Consider the following 17,615-nt stretch of genomic DNA (forward strand, 5'->3'; position numbering starts at 1 on the left):
ATACATAATGCAGATTGTTAGGTTGTTTTTGCAAATGTAAATGTATATTCAGCCAAAATTAAGATAGCAGTAGGAATTGTCCTGTCATTCATAAACTGCCATGGCAAAGTTTAGCACTGTCTGTTTTGACTATGCCCAGTCAACCCCTGTGAGAGCACAGATTTGGTGAACACAGTGAAAATGATAGCCAACACATAATTTCCAGAATCACTATTAAATACAAAAAGGGAACACATGCAAAAAGCATAAAATTTTAACACTTTGCTAGATATAGTTAATTACTGCCAGAAGTTACAGACTGGTAAAATTACAGAAAAGATCTGGTAAAAGGAAAAGGCAAAATGAGAAGCTGTACATGAGTAATGAAGAGACAGCAGTAAGCCAAGGCAAGGGATGAGGCAGTGGAAGAGCTCCCCTCCTACACAACCTTTGACTATTCTGGGAGGTAAGTCATTCTCGTTCTGATGTGCTATTATTTTTGCCAAAAACTAAAATAAACTTTCTATGTATATCACTCCTGCAAGCTCATCATATGTTACCCTTGTTTGCCAGGTCTGGGCAAGCAGGTGCTGCTGGGTGAGGATAGGGGCATAGGATTTCAGAAGCAGAATGCAAACTTAGCTGGTTTATATTTTGTGTTTATGAAATTATGTTGTCTTGAATATGTATAAAATGATCACTAACACTGGCATCTTCTGAAACTGGATACAGCAAGTAGGTCAAAAGACACATCTATGACTTGTCATAAATATCTATACTTTCCTTACAATAGGAAAAGAAAAATTCTCTTTTCTATCATTGCATCTTTTTCTGTCTAAATAGAATACTATCTATCTGCATTAATTAAGGGAATTATCCTATTCCTGTTCAAACATTGGCAGCTCTTGTAGTATGCTAAGTTTTCGATGAGGTCCATCAATTTTGATTGCAATGTGACTGTAGATTTTCCCTTGGTAACTAATTAGTTTTATTCATATTGACACCTTTCATCCATGCAGATAGAAATGAGTAAAATGTGTATTTGAACCAATTCACAGGCTTAAGGGCAGATTATTGTAAATAAACACTGCTCATCAGTTCAGTTTCTTAATTTCCCTTAATTGGCTGATATTTAAAGAGCTGGAGGAGCATCAGGGCTGAACTTGTGCTTTCTTAATTAATTATCTATAATTTTAAACTTTGCAGTCTATAATTAAAGAGTTTGAATCTGTATGCTAATTTAAACTATGTATATTTTTATATTTCCATTCTGAAAGGATGTGTTTATGTTTCAGACATCACCTAAGCAGCACAAGATAAGTTTTAAACTGGGTTATATAAAAATCAGGAATTCCAAGACACTGACAGTTTCATATGCTGCATTTACTTCAGAGGGATGTCCCCAACAATGACAGCAATCTCTCTACCACATAGCACTGCTCTGTTACTCGGGTACAGGCAATTCACCAATCTGTGGGACAAACAGGTGCTGTGTTTCACCATGATCTGCTAGTATACTGCAGAATAGCTCCTTTGACCAAGGTATTCTTCCATTGCTACCTTGCACGAGTGCATGGTATGATAGAGTATCTTTCTCCAACACATTTACCGATCTTTTCAGGCAATATTGCAGAAGCTTCCAAGCTACAGTTTTTAATTCCTACTGCTTATGAGGGAAGTGGTAGAGACACCCACTGTTCATGGAAATGTGCCACAAGGTCAGTGGACTTGAGCCAGAAATGGGCAGAGAATGTCTTATACTAAAAACACTTGCATTCCTCCTCTATGTAGATACACCCAGGCTAGAAATGGAGGTTTGAGGGGCTTTTGGGGGGAGAAGGGGGTTATTTGTTGTTTTGTTATTTCAATGTTTAGATTAGTTTTTCTTTGCTTTCTTTTGTTTCATTTTGCTTTGCTTTGCTTTGTTTTGTTGTTATGCTGTTTGGTCTCTTTTTTTTCCAGGGAAGAGTAGGCTGGTAAAAACTAGAAACACATAGATCAGAGAGCAGAAATGGCTTTGCCTTTGTAGAACTGAGGGGGGACTTTTTGAAAGGAAGTTGTGAAGGAAAAGCAAGGACAATGTCCTTGAACATCTGAGGAAATACTCATGGGAAAATATTCCATATTGATTTTTAAAAGTGCAGATATTAAGGACTTTCTCAGGAGAAAAAAAAAGAAAGAGAGTAGGAGAGAGGAATATTTTTACTAAATAACATCTCAGAATGGCAAGAATTTTAATGACAAAAAAAGTGCTACAAAGATAGGATTAAATGAACAGATTGTTTGATCCAAGAGACCTGTGAAAGCCATGAGCACAGTTTCTGGTAAAATGCAAAAGGATGACATTGTTTTTCTGGACAGTACTTCTTGTGGAATAGATACTGGCTTCATGGCAAACTAGAAAAATAGTCTAACAAAGGAAAACGAGCATATAAAACAGCTGATTCCAGTAGATGGTGCAAAGAACAGAAAGATGTCTATGTACCATAATGCCAATGGCTACCAACCTATAAGAATGGTCACATGCTTCTGTAAACTCCTGAATTCTGGGTTTTGCTTGAGAAAGTACTAATTTTCCTGAAACAAAGTATGGCTGAGACTCTTCCCATGCACTTTTATTTTACTAGGACTGATGCAATCTTAGAGACTAACTTTCATACCTTTGGACAATTTGGACATTGCCTTGCTCAGTGCATTTTGGAGATCTCACTCTTCTAGAGCTAATTCTTCTTATTTGTTGTATAAGCCTGGGTATTCAGACTGAAGACGTTAATCCATTGAAGAGGTAGTGTAGCACCGGAAACCTTTTGTGAATGTTGCTTTTCATACCTCAGATGCCTACAGGATTAAGTGTGTGTGAAATAAAGAGAGAAAGAGAAGAAAATATGCCACAAACATTAGACTCACTGTGCCTAAATGGTAGACTAAAGAACTTATGCTTACTGCTAGATGCCTAACCCAATTTTTGGATCTATCCCAAAATAATTCAAGGTAAGACGTTCCATTACCTTTCAATCAAAGTAATGCATTTACTTCTGCATTTAAGTATTTTAAGATTTTTAGAACATCCTGTCAAAAGTTTTCAGTGTTTTTAAAAATCTTTCATCACCCTGTCCCTGAGAAGGGTCTGTTTTGAATACAGTTTACTAATAGAGAAAAGGTAAAGGGAATATTTATTTTATCCAGTTAGCAAAAGAGAAAATGTGTTCCAACACCCTTGCAGTGATTTTCTGTAGTGGCTAATGATTTCTCAAGTCAAGCATTTAATGTCACATGCCTCAAAATGAGAAAAACCTTGTTTTCAAAAAGCATTAAGTCAACCCTTAGAGAACAGGCCCTTTTACACTTGGCACCCAGTTATTGAGAATTCAATGTCAGGTTTAGGATTGTGCCACAAGGCAATCCAAATAAGTTTAAACAGCTTATTTGGTTGTCAAGAGAGAACAGAAGCTCTTATTTCTGTTGAACTTGCTAGATACTACTGTGTTTAGTATGGGTTAAAATTACTTCATTTACTTACAGAATTTCTTTTCATTTAGTTACTAAAATTCAGAACAAATATGTTGCTTATTTTTTACTTGAACATTTAAGAAATGAGGAAAGTACATATTGTTCTATCTGCTCACATAAAACTACCAACTTTAAAAGTAGGCAACACAAGTGAGATCTCTTGATGAAAAGCTAACAGTAATCACCTCTGGCCTCACCCGCCAAGTGGGATATAACGGTGACATTATTAAGATACTCCTTGTGTAAAACGGGATGTAATCAACAGTTTTCTATATAATCTGGCTGATATAGGTGAAGAAGAGCTGGGAGACAATTTGGCCTTGAGTTTGACTTATCTGAGTTTTTTGATAGCAATCTGCTGGACAAAGTACTAAATCATTAAAAAAAAAAATCAAGTCTCATGTTCATGGAACTTAACTGAGGCAACCAAAGGCTCTTCGAGAGTTGTTGAGAACAGACTACCAGAGAGTCACTGTGAACAGACTACCACCTTCAGAGATTGATTCAACCCACAGTATGGGGCTGAAAGTCCTGCAGTATGCTCTGAAGCTACCTGTCTTTAAAAATCTATTAAACAGAGCCCTGATTATGAATACAGCCTTAGTTAAATGGCTGAAGTTTGGTAAGTGAAGCTGAGTTTACAAGTTCTACGAAGGATTAGTGATTCCTATGTCATGAAGTAGCCCTAAAATGTCCTTTTGGATTCTATATCTGACTGTAAGACCTTTTTTTTTTTTGTTGTTGTTGTTTTTTTTGTTTGTTTTTTTTTTTTTTTTTTAATTCTTACAGGACAGAACCATCTCCAAGGGACAATAATTGTTAACTTTGGGAGAGAAAACACATATATTTATTAGCAGAGAGAGTTAATCTGCTGTTTACTCAATACTTTATGTCCACTGATAAGGATAATTTAAAAAAAAAAAAAGAGAGAGAAGAAACTCATTTTACCTCAACTATATTTCAAACATAAGGTACAGAATATATCTTTCTATGATTATTACAACAGTGTGAGAAGATAATGCCCTTATCATGCATGATTTTCTTGAAGAAATACTTGAAAGATCATGGTATGGGTTTTCCATTTAGCCTCTGTCACTCTAGAAGTCTGGCAGGAGGAAAAAAACCTATTGATGACTGCTGAAATGAAGTCCAAAGCATTCTGTTTAAAGCCTTAAAGTAGAGGTTTCTTTCTTAGAAACTTTTTTCAGTATTTGTGAGCTTCTCCAATTCAAACTTCTCCTTGCTTCTATTTTTATACATAATTGTTCTTTCTCTTTGAAGACTTAACAACCTTCTTTTCACTGTAAATAAAGCCTTAAGAATGGTCTAATCTCACTATGAGGCATTAGGTAATGCTATTAGAGATTCAGCCAGGCATTTACAGAAATTTATATCTCATTGCTGATATTCTCTAAAAAGTTTATATCTTATCTTGGTCACAAGTTTAAAGATTCTGTAGTTGAGAGCTCTGTGACAAAAGATATTTCAACTTTCCTCTAGCACTTTGTTCTTCACAGATTTATGTATTTCCTTGAATACTATTTCTGTATACAACAGCCACTGTTCTCCCCTCATCTACCAAATCAATTTATTTTTAAAAGATTATTCAGTTGGTGTCAGGTCTTCAGATTGAGAAAATCCTTGTGCCTGAACATTGCTATTTTTCAGGTGAATCTACTGGATTAAATATTAGTCTCTTTCAATATACTATCACAACTGCTACTGCTGAACCCAGGACACCACTTCACTATCATGTAGTCATCATCGTCGTAGTCACTCTCAGCATCTTTCTCTCAGGATGTTTAAGCCCAGACGGTAACTCAGAAACATGAAGCTGCTTGCTCACTCACCTGCTTCTTATTCCACTCACTCCTGGAGGGATGGGGAGGAGAATCGAAAGAATGTAACTCCCATGGGTTAAGAACAGTCCAGTAAATATGGTATAATACAAAACCACTACTGCTAGCATCAATAATAATAATGATAAGGGAAATAATGAGGGAAGAGAATACAACTGTTCACCACCCACTAAGCGATACCCAGCCTGACCCAAGCAGTGACCTAGTCCTTCTGGGTAGTTTCCCCCAGTTTTTATATACTGAACATGACATCCTGTGGTATGGAATACCCCTTTGGCTAGTTTGGGTCAGGTGTCCTGTCTCTGCTTCCTCCCAGCTTCCCCTCCTCTCTGGGAGAGCATGAGACTCAGAAAGTCCTTGGTCAGAGTAAACATTACTTAGCAACAACTGAAAACATCAGTGTTATCAGCACTGTTCCCAGGCCAAAAGTCAAAACCACAGGACTGCACCAGCTGCTAAGAAGGAGAAAAATAACTGCTACAGCTGAACCCAGGACAAGGTAAAACTCACAGGCTGAGATAAGAACAGTTTAATAATTGAAATAAGGTATAATATACTACTACTAAGAAGAAGAAGAATGAAAAGGGAAATAACAAAAATAGAGAGATCAAATAAAAAAGTGACAACAGTGATACACAACACAACTGCTCACTACACAATGACTAATGTCCATCCCATCCCTGAGTAGTGATCACTAGGTTCTGGCCAACTTCCCACCAATTCATATACTGAGGATGACAATTTATGGTATTGAATATCACTTTGGCTGGTTAGGGTCAGTTTTCCTGTCTCTGCTTCCTCATGGCTTCTTGTGCACCTGGTCAATAGCGAAGCATGGGAGACTTACTCTTGATCAGGGTAAGCACTACTTAGCAACAACTAAAACATCTGTGTGTTATCAACATTAACTTCATACTAAATCTAAAATACAACACTGCTCTAGTCAATAGGAAGAAAATTAACCCTATCTCAGCCAGAGCCAGGATACAGAAGCAGCCAACAAGAAACAATTGCTCCAAACTTATGATAGGGGAGGTGTCCCTGCCCATGGCAGCGGGCTTGGAACTAGACGATCTTAAGATCCTTTCCAACCCTAACTATTCTTTCATTCTATGATCCTATAACACAAGTAAACAGAAGTTAATGTTAAAAATTTCAGACTTTACTCAGCTGTGTGCCACTGAGTAAACTGAGGCTTTTCAGATGTTGCTGTCTAAGTGAGCACTGAACATTTCTACAGATACTGAGAACATTCAGTTACATTAGAAAGGATATAAGTAAGGAATTTAAACTTTCACAACTCAGGGCATAACACTAACTGCCTGGGGCTGGTAAGTAATTTCCCTTATGGCAGGTAATTCCAAACTCTTCATTATAGGAAGTATAACTTACTGACCCTTGTCAGGAGCAGGTTACTGGACAAATGGACTACTTACCTGAACCTTTACCATACTTAATGTCAGATTCAAAAACCATCCTTTCATAATGAGGAAGAATGCAGGACAAAAAAGAAAACACATTCCTTTAATAACAGGTTCCTCAAAAGCACGTTAAAAAGTTAAGTACGGTAGCCTGATCTTAGATCCTGAGACATTACTGTCCTGCAGAAAACTCAAAACCATCTCTGTGATTAACCCTTGTAATTAAATGGATAAAACTGTAGGGAATGCTTCAAAAATGCTTTTATATGTTTCATTTATTAATTGAAATGTGTTTTTTAAAAAATGATGGTGGCATGTTTTAGCTCCCAGAGAATGTAAAATTGAGTTTTGACATTTAATAGAAGGGTATGAGAAAAGGTTAGATGTTAAAAAAAATGCTGACACATTTGTGAGTAGGATGAGAAAGATAGTACATGATGTGGTGGGTTAATACACTTCCAACAAGTTATCACAAATTAAGCATTTTTTTAAATTAAATTTTTTTGCTGTATAATCAGGATAACCTGATATTCATATATAGCTGCTGCATTTTTTTTAATATTCTACACCTTCAGGTTTTTAGTTACCAAATCATCCAAATGTGAGGCACTCATTCAATAACACACTGAATAAATTCCAATCAAGATGATATTTGGATGGTGATATAGTTTGAGTATTGGCAATATTTTCCATGTAATGTTCTGCTTTAAAATCTCTTGCAGAGCAATTACATAAACCAGCTTCTGACTTCTCTTTTATTTCACAAATTAAAAACTAAACAAATCCACAGCATTAAAAGGCACAATAGATAATGTTAGAACTTCCCCAATAAGCTACGATTTATTTTTTTAATTAAAAAACATTGGAAAACACTAGATGAAATTAAGTTTGCATCTGTGTCACCAGACCTAATAATATGTGTGTTCATTTCGCACAAAGGAATCATTGAAAAGGAGTACAGGTGCATGGATGAGGATTTCTACAACTATAGATTGGGCAGAGAAGAGATTCAGAGCAGTCCTGCAGAGAAGGACTTTGGGGTACTGGTTGATGAGAAAATGAACGTGAGTCAGCTTCAGTGTGTGCTTGCAGCCCAGAAAGCCAACCGTATCCTGGGCTGCATCAAAAGGAGCGTGACCAGCAGGTCAAAGGAGGTGATCCTGCCCCTCTGCTCTGCTCTCGTGAGACCTCACTTGGAGTATTGTGTGCAGTTCTGGTGTCCTCAACATAAAAAAGACATGGAAATGTTGGAAGAAGTCCAGAGGAGGGCCACGAGGATGATCAGGGGACTGGAGCACCTCCCATATGAAGACAGGCTGAGAAAGTTGGGGCTGTTCAGCCTGGAGAAGAGAAGGCTGCATGGAGACCTCATAGCAACCTTCCAGTATCTGAAGGGGGCCTACACAGATGCTGAGGAGGATGCTGGTGAGGGACTCTTCATTAGGGACTGTAGTGATAGGACAAGGGGTAACGGGTTGAAACTTAAACAGCAGAGGTTTAGACTGGATATAAGGAAGAAATTCTTTACTGTGAGGGTGGTGAGGTACTGGAATGGGTTGCCCAGGGAGGTTGTGAATGCTCCATCCCTGGCAGTGTTCAAGGCCAGGTTGGATGAAGCCTTAGGTGACATTGTTTAGTGTGAGGTGTCCGTGCCCATGGCAGGGGGGTTGGAACTAGATGATCTTGAGGTCCTTTCCAACCCTAACTGTTCTATGATTCTATGATTTCAGCTCTGCTGTCTCTGGGGTTCCCAGTTTATCCCCTAAGCAACCACCATGTGGGTGAATTTGCAGAAGAAGGGCATTCTCTACATCATTCATTATTAGTATGTCCTTATTGCACAGAAAGCCTTAGTTCTGAAAAGATTCATCTTTCCCTGTCACCATATAACAGTGTAGGGCTAAGATGTCTACTTAGAATTTTGGTTTTTGCTCATCTTTTTCTTTCATTTAGATTTGTGTTTTATATCATATATGGTACATTTGTGCAATAATTGCACAAGACAAGAAATTATAGTGAATGACAAGTCTTACTGCTAAGAATGTAGAGTGTGATCTAAGAAATCCTGCTTTTTTTCCAAACCTATCATGATTATCTTATATGCCCTTGGACAATATGCTTAATAGACCATAAGAAGAATAGACCATGTTGGAGTGAGAAGGAAGAAAGCAATAATTTTCTTGGTCATAATAGCAATGATAGCAATTTTCCAAAAAGAGAGGGTTATTCTGTGTTATAGTGAAATACCAAAGTTGCACAAGAGCATGCAGGTTCATCAGCTGCTAGACTCCCAAGAAATGATGCCTCTGACAGATATTTTACTTGTAATATGCTGGAAGTATTCAGAGCTCTTTCTGATTTTAGTGGTAAACAAATCTAAAGGAATGAAAAATATTCGTGAAACCCAAAAATCAGCTAATACCTGTCATCACTTGATGTTACTATGTTACTTTCAGTTTGTATGTCTTAGATGCAATCTTTGATGTCTGGTGTGTTATTTTGTTAGGGTTAACAAGGAGACAGCACAAACTGCTTACTAAAGCACAATCTATTGTCTTGGCTTTGCCTTTCTTTCCTTGGAGAGTTCTGCTCTATATTATCTATTTTTTAATGGCTTCAGACCTGAGCAGCTTTGTGCATGCCATGGCAGATTGCTAGTCTTCATGTTAAATCATTATCTTAAAAGGATAATATGATGCCAATATGTAGCAAAATAGTTTGTTTTCAGGAATTGGGTTCCTTAGATGCTTATTACCAGAAAGTGGTACATGAGGCTACTTTGATACTGTTCGGCTTGCATATAATGCATCTTAGGAATCTAAAGGAAGCAAATTTTGATGCAACTGCCTGCCTGCCTAGCATCAAAGGCACTATGATGCTTACCCATCACAAAGTACCCAATCAGAGAATGTATAATAGCTGACACGGATATCAAGGTCTCCTGCCTCAAAGTACAAACAGTCCTTATAATAAAAAGATACAAACTTGCAAGGAACAATAATCTATTCCAATGTTTTATTATTTTTAAAATTCAAATGTTTCTTTCTCCATGTATTACCTGAAAGTATTATTGTTGCACAGTAAGTCTTAGTTCTCCTCCTGTACATGATGGACTTGGAGAATCAATGATACTTTTATACTTTACAGAAACTTTTCATGACTTTGAAGACTGTGCTTCAGACTCTCCAGACTGAATGAATCCAAGTTCTTCCAACATTTCTCACAGGTCACATTTTTTTCTGCTTTCTCTTTTCTTTTCTTTTTTTTGTTTCCCTCTAAAGACTCCAGTTGGTTCTTCGTTTTTTTCTCTGAATCTGGTGCCTAAAATCATATTGCAGATGAATGAAGCAGGAATATTCTTTCTTGTGTTTACAGTCTGTACTGCTGCTTACAGAGTGTGCTATTTTCCTTATTCAGAACAGGATGTTGTTGACTCATGCTCAACTGCATTCTACTATAATCTCCAAATTTTCTTTCAACTTAATCCAGCATGCGTATGAGTAATTATTCCACCAGACTCCCTACTCATAATTCTTGAATTCAGACCACTGCAGTCTAATACCATTCTCCAAAATGATGGCAGTCTTTACAACCTTTGTAACATCCTCAGACTTAATAGGCATATCCTAAATTCCATCATATATATCTTATATATTCATATAAATTCATAAATATTTATAAATATATGTATGTAAATAAAGATTAATAGATATTCCTTGAGGCATGTCACAGTTGAGTACCTGGGAAATTTAAACTTTCATAGCCTATATAAGTTTACGTGATAAAGAGCTGGTCTCCACACAGACAGCCCAGAGGAGTGATGGCAGCTGGGGGAAGCCAAATAATACCATGACTTATCTCCTCTGTGGCTATTACAGGAGTCAGCAGACTGTGAAAGTCTCATCCTCACAGCCATTATGGGGGACAGTGAACATGAGAAGTCAGTGGGGAGGCTGTCTGTGTTGCACCACAGACTGGTGACACTGCCTATGGGTATGGGGGTTGCTGTGAGGTGCAGGGAATAGCATTCCAGTACTGTACAACTCTTGTGGGGTATTTAGGGGGGACCAAAGTGAGGGGAATGAGGGTGGTTTGTGGTGGATCAAAGTTGCAAAAAGAGAGAGAGAAGGGCATGAAAAGAGTCGATCACACATAAACAGGTGCTAGTCTGTTGATGCCTGAACCTGATCAGTGCAGAGTCTCACGTTCTAATTAAACTCAATTTTCAGAGTTTTTTTCTGGGTGCAGAGCTCCCTGGACTATGTGCATGTATGGGGAAGGTCTGAGTGACACTAGCTGGGGCAGACTAGGGGAGGCCCATGTGACCATGGTGCCAGCATGGAGTGCAATGCGTGTGCACTGCTGGTGAATAACACTGGCCAGCACCAAGCTGGACCAGCAGGTGAGTGGGGCACATGGCCTAGAAGGTGGGGTGAAGGTATCCCTTGAAGTGAACATGAGGCATTGTGGGGTCCCAGGCAGCTGCTGAGAGTGCTATTTGGTTGGAGACTCATTTGTGTGTGTACACCTTTGCCTGGGGACAACAAAGACCCAGGTCCCAGTATGCAGTAGGACCCCTTTAAGTCATAAGATAATTGTCTTCAGACCAGATTATGCTGAACAAATTATTCTCTGTTGTAACATGAATAAGTTTTAAAATTTCAGTGGTACTGCACTGAATCACAGAATCACAGAATCCCAAGGGTTGGAAGGGACCTCAAAAGATCATCTAGTCCAACCCCCCTGCAGGCTTCCACACTGTATATATTTCTATATATTTCCCACTTGTGTGTTTTCTTTCTTATCAGTCAGCAAGAAGATGAGGCTGCTGGAGCCATTTCTGTTTATATGAGTACAGAGTGGATATGCCTATGTTGTGTGTCACATGTATACGGTTATACCTATGTTGATGTGCATATGTATGTAACATTATGTGTGTGCGCACATGTCCAGGCAGAATGCATGTTTGGATAACATGAACAGAAAAATATCACTGAGGTAATAAGTGAGGAACAAATGCCTTTGTTTTTGTTGATGACTTTGGCACTAGTTTTGTATAACACATACCAGTGAATCAGAACAGCCAACCGCATTTTCCAGCTTGTCAATATATGTAAGAACTTCTGCCCAGTTAATAATCAAGAAGAGGAGGAGAGAGGGACTGAATTAGTGGAAAGAAGGGAAATGAAGATCTGAACAACCAAGAGAAATAAAGCTGATCTAATCTCATTTTGTAATACTTCTTTTTATGTTTGTTTCTGTCCTTTTGAATAAGTACTTGTATCTTTGTCACCAATATTAATTATGACTGCAGTAAATTTCTTTAAATAATTTCAATTTTCTTAATGAATAAAAAACACATTGCAAACTACTGTTTTCAATCATCCTATGCCAATCAAACTAATAGTGAATTTACTGTGATTAACAAACAAAAAGCATTAGTTTTAACTAATATGAGTTCAGACTCCTATATAACAGCTTTTTGAAACAAAGAGAACATGCCACAGATGGAAGTGTTCAGAGTCAGAAGAGCTGTAGCATTTAAGAAGGTTAGGGAGTAATACAGAGTTTTCATGGTGATTGAACCTGTCACCTAACCAATATGCAGACGCATGTCTTCAAACAGCTATAGACTTATTTTCATCTTGTTCTGATAATTGCATGATTTTAGCTGAAATGTTCAAATATCCTTTGTGTGATTTAAAAAAAAATCAGTAAATATTAAAATAAGCTAGCTGATATTAATTTGCAGCTGAAAAAGTGTCATTATTCAAATAATTTTCACGTATAATGTGTGTAGAAGCTTTACTGCATATTCACGGTATATTTATAATATTAATTACATATTTATAGTATTAATTGTATAGTGTTTATAAACTAATTACATAGTTCCAAAGAAACATGGTAATCAATACTAACAATTATTTACTATTCTTGAGGAAATAAAGAAACATTACCTTCAGATACCACAATATAATTTGTATATTTTGACTGAAACATACTTCTGCAAGATATACAAAGAATGACTATGTAAAACACTCCTGGAAGAGAAATTGAAAAGAAGTAATACCTATTCAGCTTAATACTAAACACAAACTGCACTAAAAGAAAAAAAAAAATCTCATTAGCTTTTTGGGGAAAAGAAAACCCCAAAAAAACAAACAAAACATATGATTAACTTTTCAGCTAGAGAAGTACTGATTCTTCAGTATTAGAAATTATAGGAGAATCCAAAAGATGATTATGTATTTGGGTTGGTTTTTTTCCATATGCAATCAATTATGACACTAAAGGTTCTATTCAGTTACTAAAGAAACAAGATGAATGTAAAAGATATTTTCTTGAAGGTGTTAATAATTTTTTAATAATTTCTTATCCAGACAAGCATGAGTACAGACATAGTAAATCAAAGCATTTTACTGCTCCCAGAAAACTTGAACATTCAAACATTCTACAACCAATTGTTTCAAAGTAAAATAACATAAAATGCACCAAAAACACAAAGCAAACAAAAAAACCCACCAACCCCCAAAAAAACTTTACACTTACAGTGGCATTTTAACATGAAGATGTCACATGTATTTGCTGATAGCGTACCTAATGTTAAAAAACTCTTGGCAAAATCTCTTACAGGACATGGTATAACCACTGCAACTCTTCCTGGTTAAACATAAATGTTTTTCTGTCAGAATATTCAGATCACTCTTGCTCTCTCTGGAGTGGTTTGCGCTCTGGAGGAAGCACTGGCTGTAACTTCTGCCAGCGTTGTGGAGGCCAGAGGATATGAGTAGCTCGAGCATGTAAAAGTCCAAGAGACACCTGTAACCAAAATGTAGACCATAGAAATCTTTAAATACTGAAAAAGGAAAAAAAAATAAAATAAAATGTGGAAAATACAAAGCACATTATGATTTGATAGAGCAATGAGAGAATACAAAGTAGAGAACTCCGCATGCAAGAAGAGCATCTCATGCATGTAACAAGAGGAAAACTGCTTCAGAGATAATAATTTTTTACATAAAACATTTTATGAAACTCAAAACAGCTTGCTGAAATGTACTGGCTGTAACAAACATAAACTGGGAATGTTTCCTCAGGTGCAAGGGAAACAGCTAGTCAAAACAGATGAGGCATTCTATAATCCACCTAAAGCTTTTGGTTGTTAATTATTCTGGATATGGCAGAACAGGGTTCAAGTATCTAGTCTGAATAAGTTAAACAGAACCTGTGTCTTGAATTTGAACTATGTACACTAACCACACTAAGATAGTGGCTTTTCTAAACATTCTGTACTTTCCATTTATCACTGTCCTTCGAAGTTCTATTTTGTCTCCAACCAAAATGGAAATGACTATGAATCATAAATATTTCCCTGAGGATGAAAAAGTATTTGAGATAGAACTATTTGAAACACATCTACAGATCAAATATTTTGAAGTTCTAGGATTTCTATGCTTCACTCATATGTTTTGTAAACATATTTTACCATGTTATTTATTATTAATTTATTTCAATAATATTAATTCATCAATGTTTTACTTCAAGAAATTAAAATCAAAGTCAATATTGACATTGCTTACAAAGGAATCACTTACAGGTAACATAGATTAGAAAAACAAATTGTTTAGAAAACATTAAGAAAAAGACAAGAAAGGGTCTTTCCAAATAATGGTATGAAATGGCTAGACTATGAATAGCTGAAAATTGTATAGTCATATCTTCAGATTGAGGTAATAAGACAGGTTTTCAATGTCTATACCTAATATTTAAATTAATCATAGAATCATAGAATAGTTAGGATTGGAAAGGACCTGAAGATCATCTAGTTCCAACCCCCCTGCCATGGCCAGGGACACCTCACACTAAACCATATCACCCAAGGCTTCATCCAACCTGGTCTTGAACACCGCCAGGGATGGAGCGTTCACTACCTCCCTGGGCAACCCATTCCAGTACCTCATCACCCTCACAGTAAAGAATTTCTTCCTTATACCCAGTCTAAACCTCTGCTGTTTAAGTTTCAACCCATTACCCCTTGTCCTACCACTACAGTCCCTAATGAAGAGTCCCTCCCCAGCATCCCTGTAGGCCCCCTTCAGATACTGGAAGGCTGCTATGAGGTCTCCACACAGCCTTCTCTTCTCCAGGCTGAACAGCCCCAACTTTCTCAGCCTGTCTTCATATGGGAGGTGCTCCAGTCCCCTGATCATCCTCGTGGCCCTCCTCTGGACTTGTTCTAACTATACCATGTCTTTTTTATGTTGAGGACACCAGAACTGCACACAATACTCCAAGTGAGGTCTCACAAGAGCAGAGGGGCAGGATCACCTCCTTTGACCTGCTGGTCACGCTCCTTTTGATGCAGCCCAGGATACGTTTGGCTTTCTGGGTTGTGAGTGCACACCGAAGCTGGCTCATGTTCATTTTCTCATTGACTAACACCCCCAAGTCCTTCTCCGCAGGACTACCATGAATTTCCTTTTTGCCCAACCTGTAGCTGTGCCTGGGATTGCTCCCACCCAGGTGTAGGACCTTGCACTTGGCATGGTTAAACTTCATGAGGTTGGCATCAGCCCACCTCACAAGTGTGTCAAGGTCCCTCTGGATGGCATTCCTTCCCTCTAGTGTATCAACAGAAGCACACAGCTTGGTGTCATCAGCAAACTTGCTGAGGGCACACTCAATTCCATTGTCCATGTCAGCGACAAAGATATTAAACAAGACTGGTCCCAACACCGATCCCTGAGGGACACCACTCGTTACTGGTCTCCAGCTGGACACTGAACCGTTGACCACAACTCTTTGAGTGCGACCATCCATCCAGTTCTTTATCCACCGAGTGGTCCACCTATCAAATTGATGACACTCTAATTTAGAGACAAGGATATCATGTGGGACAGTGTCGAACGCTTTGCACAAGTCCAGGTAGATGACGTCAACTGCTCCACCCCTGTTCTAATCTCTCTTATTTTGAAAAGCCTGTAGGATAAACTTCTGCATCTTACATTACTTGTTCAGACTTCTTCTGGAGACAAAAGTGAGTAAGCTTCCCACTGACTATGAAGTGCCAATAGAAAAGTTACAAACAGGACAAAAACATGGTTAGAAATACTGCAATATCTCTATATGCAAAAAGATTAAATAATTCAGACTCATAAAGGGACAACATGGTCAGAAGCCTATAAAATTAGAATGGCACAGATAAAGAATGCATAGGCTTTATTTGCCTATTGTGTCATAATTTCTCATAAGAATGAGGAAACATCAGACGACATTATCTTAAAGAATTTTAAAAACATCCTTTTTCAGAGTGTGCATGACTACACTATACTTGCATACATTATACAGGATACTGAAGAGACCAGAAAATAATAACAGAAAAAACTGGTTCAAATAATAATAGAAGCAAAGTCCACCACACACAATTGAAAATAAACAAAGTAACAGTGTAGTCGCTATATTCCACATTAGGAAACACAGAGAGAAATATTATATACTTGTTCTGTTCTTATGCCCTAATGATCTGGTACTGCTTGTTGTCAGAGTTAAATAGATTTCTGATTTGAACCTGTACATTGCTGCTTAAATTTTTATGTAAACTCAGTTCTTCAGTTCCATTCCATTTGTCATCACAAAAAAAAAAAAGTTATTTCAGTAAGCAGGTAATCCAGCATTTCATGCAAACAGACACCAAATAGGCCCCTAGGAATATCTTCAGCTAATTTTCTTGATTTAATTTTGTTTCATAGGATTAATGTATATTCACCAGTCTCTCTCCACTACATAATCAAATCAGTGAAACTGAAGTGGTCCATATCTAATTCCATATTCTGTAGCTTGATGAAGCAGGTGCTGAATTACTTGAATATAATTTGGTTACTTAATAACCCATGATACCTAAAAGAATCTGAAGTAGATCACTCTAATTGCAGTCAAGCATCATATTTCACTTGCTTGATCCCTTACAGGGATCACTTGTTTCCCAGATCCATTGCAGCTTTTTTCCTGCACTTAGGCAAAGGACAGGCTGCTAAGTTATAACTCTTTTCTTGCTAGGATTTAGCTGGGTTTTTTTAAGTCTTGACACAATTCTATGTAGTTTATTTGATATTTATGGAATTCACAATATCCTTTACCTTAATTATACCATAAAGCAGTCTGCAAATGTAATATTACCATAGGGATGTGTTCCCTGAATAAACAGCATGATGGCACACACATTACAGGCTGGTGACAAAATATAAAACCACAGCAAACCCCACCACTGTATATAAAATGTGACAGCATTAGTACAAAGAAAAATGTTAAAATACTCTTCTCAAACACAAATAACATCTCACTTTCAAAGCTCTGTTTTTCTCCATGCACTGCTTGTTACTGATGTCAGCAGGGGGTTCTCACGCATACTGAGAATATAATAAATGAATCAAAACTTGTTTGAAGCTGAAGCTGGGACTAATTTTGCCCAGAGGATTACTTCTACTGACCATCATCTGACTTGAAACTAATAAAGAAATATTCTTCCTATAAACCTGATTTACAGGACAACCTGACTAGTGCTAAAAAGGAAAAACAGGTATTGTTGGTTGATGGAAGTCTTTACTAAATAACATACAACACTGATGCTATATGGCTTCTTTTATAACTTCAAGGCTCACTTTAAAAGCACTTTGACATTTAACTTCTGCAAACAACCTTGATAACTTTTGTCCGTTGCCTATTATTATGCTGTAGTTACCACAGCAGCCATGAATTTCACTGAGGAAGAACAGAATTGTTCTCAGAGAATAACCTGCCCTTGTTAATGGGTTTACCCTCATCAAGGTTAGATATGGACAGAGGGTGA

The 17,615-nt window shown here is 37.4% G+C and overlaps 1 protein-coding gene across 2 annotated transcripts in view; it reads right to left on the minus strand.

Moving 5' to 3' along the window:
• Positions 1 to 12,743: 12,743 nt before the first annotated feature.
• IMMP2L (inner mitochondrial membrane peptidase subunit 2) overlaps positions 12,744 to 17,615 on the minus strand; it is a 473,442-nt gene continuing 468,570 nt past the window's right edge. Inside the window, exon 5 of one of the 2 annotated variants that reach the window (XM_031053614.2) lies at positions 12,744 to 13,588. In XM_031053614.2, the coding sequence (XP_030909474.1) occupies positions 13,469 to 13,588 (120 nt within the window). In that variant the 3' untranslated portion in view covers positions 12,744 to 13,468. The remainder of the gene's footprint in view (positions 13,589 to 17,615) is intronic. The other variant, XM_005154293.4, reaches the window with a different exon arrangement.

Source organism: Melopsittacus undulatus, chromosome 5 (genome assembly GCF_012275295.1).
Source record: "Melopsittacus undulatus isolate bMelUnd1 chromosome 5, bMelUnd1.mat.Z, whole genome shotgun sequence".
In the NCBI taxonomy this organism is placed as follows: Eukaryota; Metazoa; Chordata; class Aves; order Psittaciformes; family Psittaculidae; genus Melopsittacus; species Melopsittacus undulatus.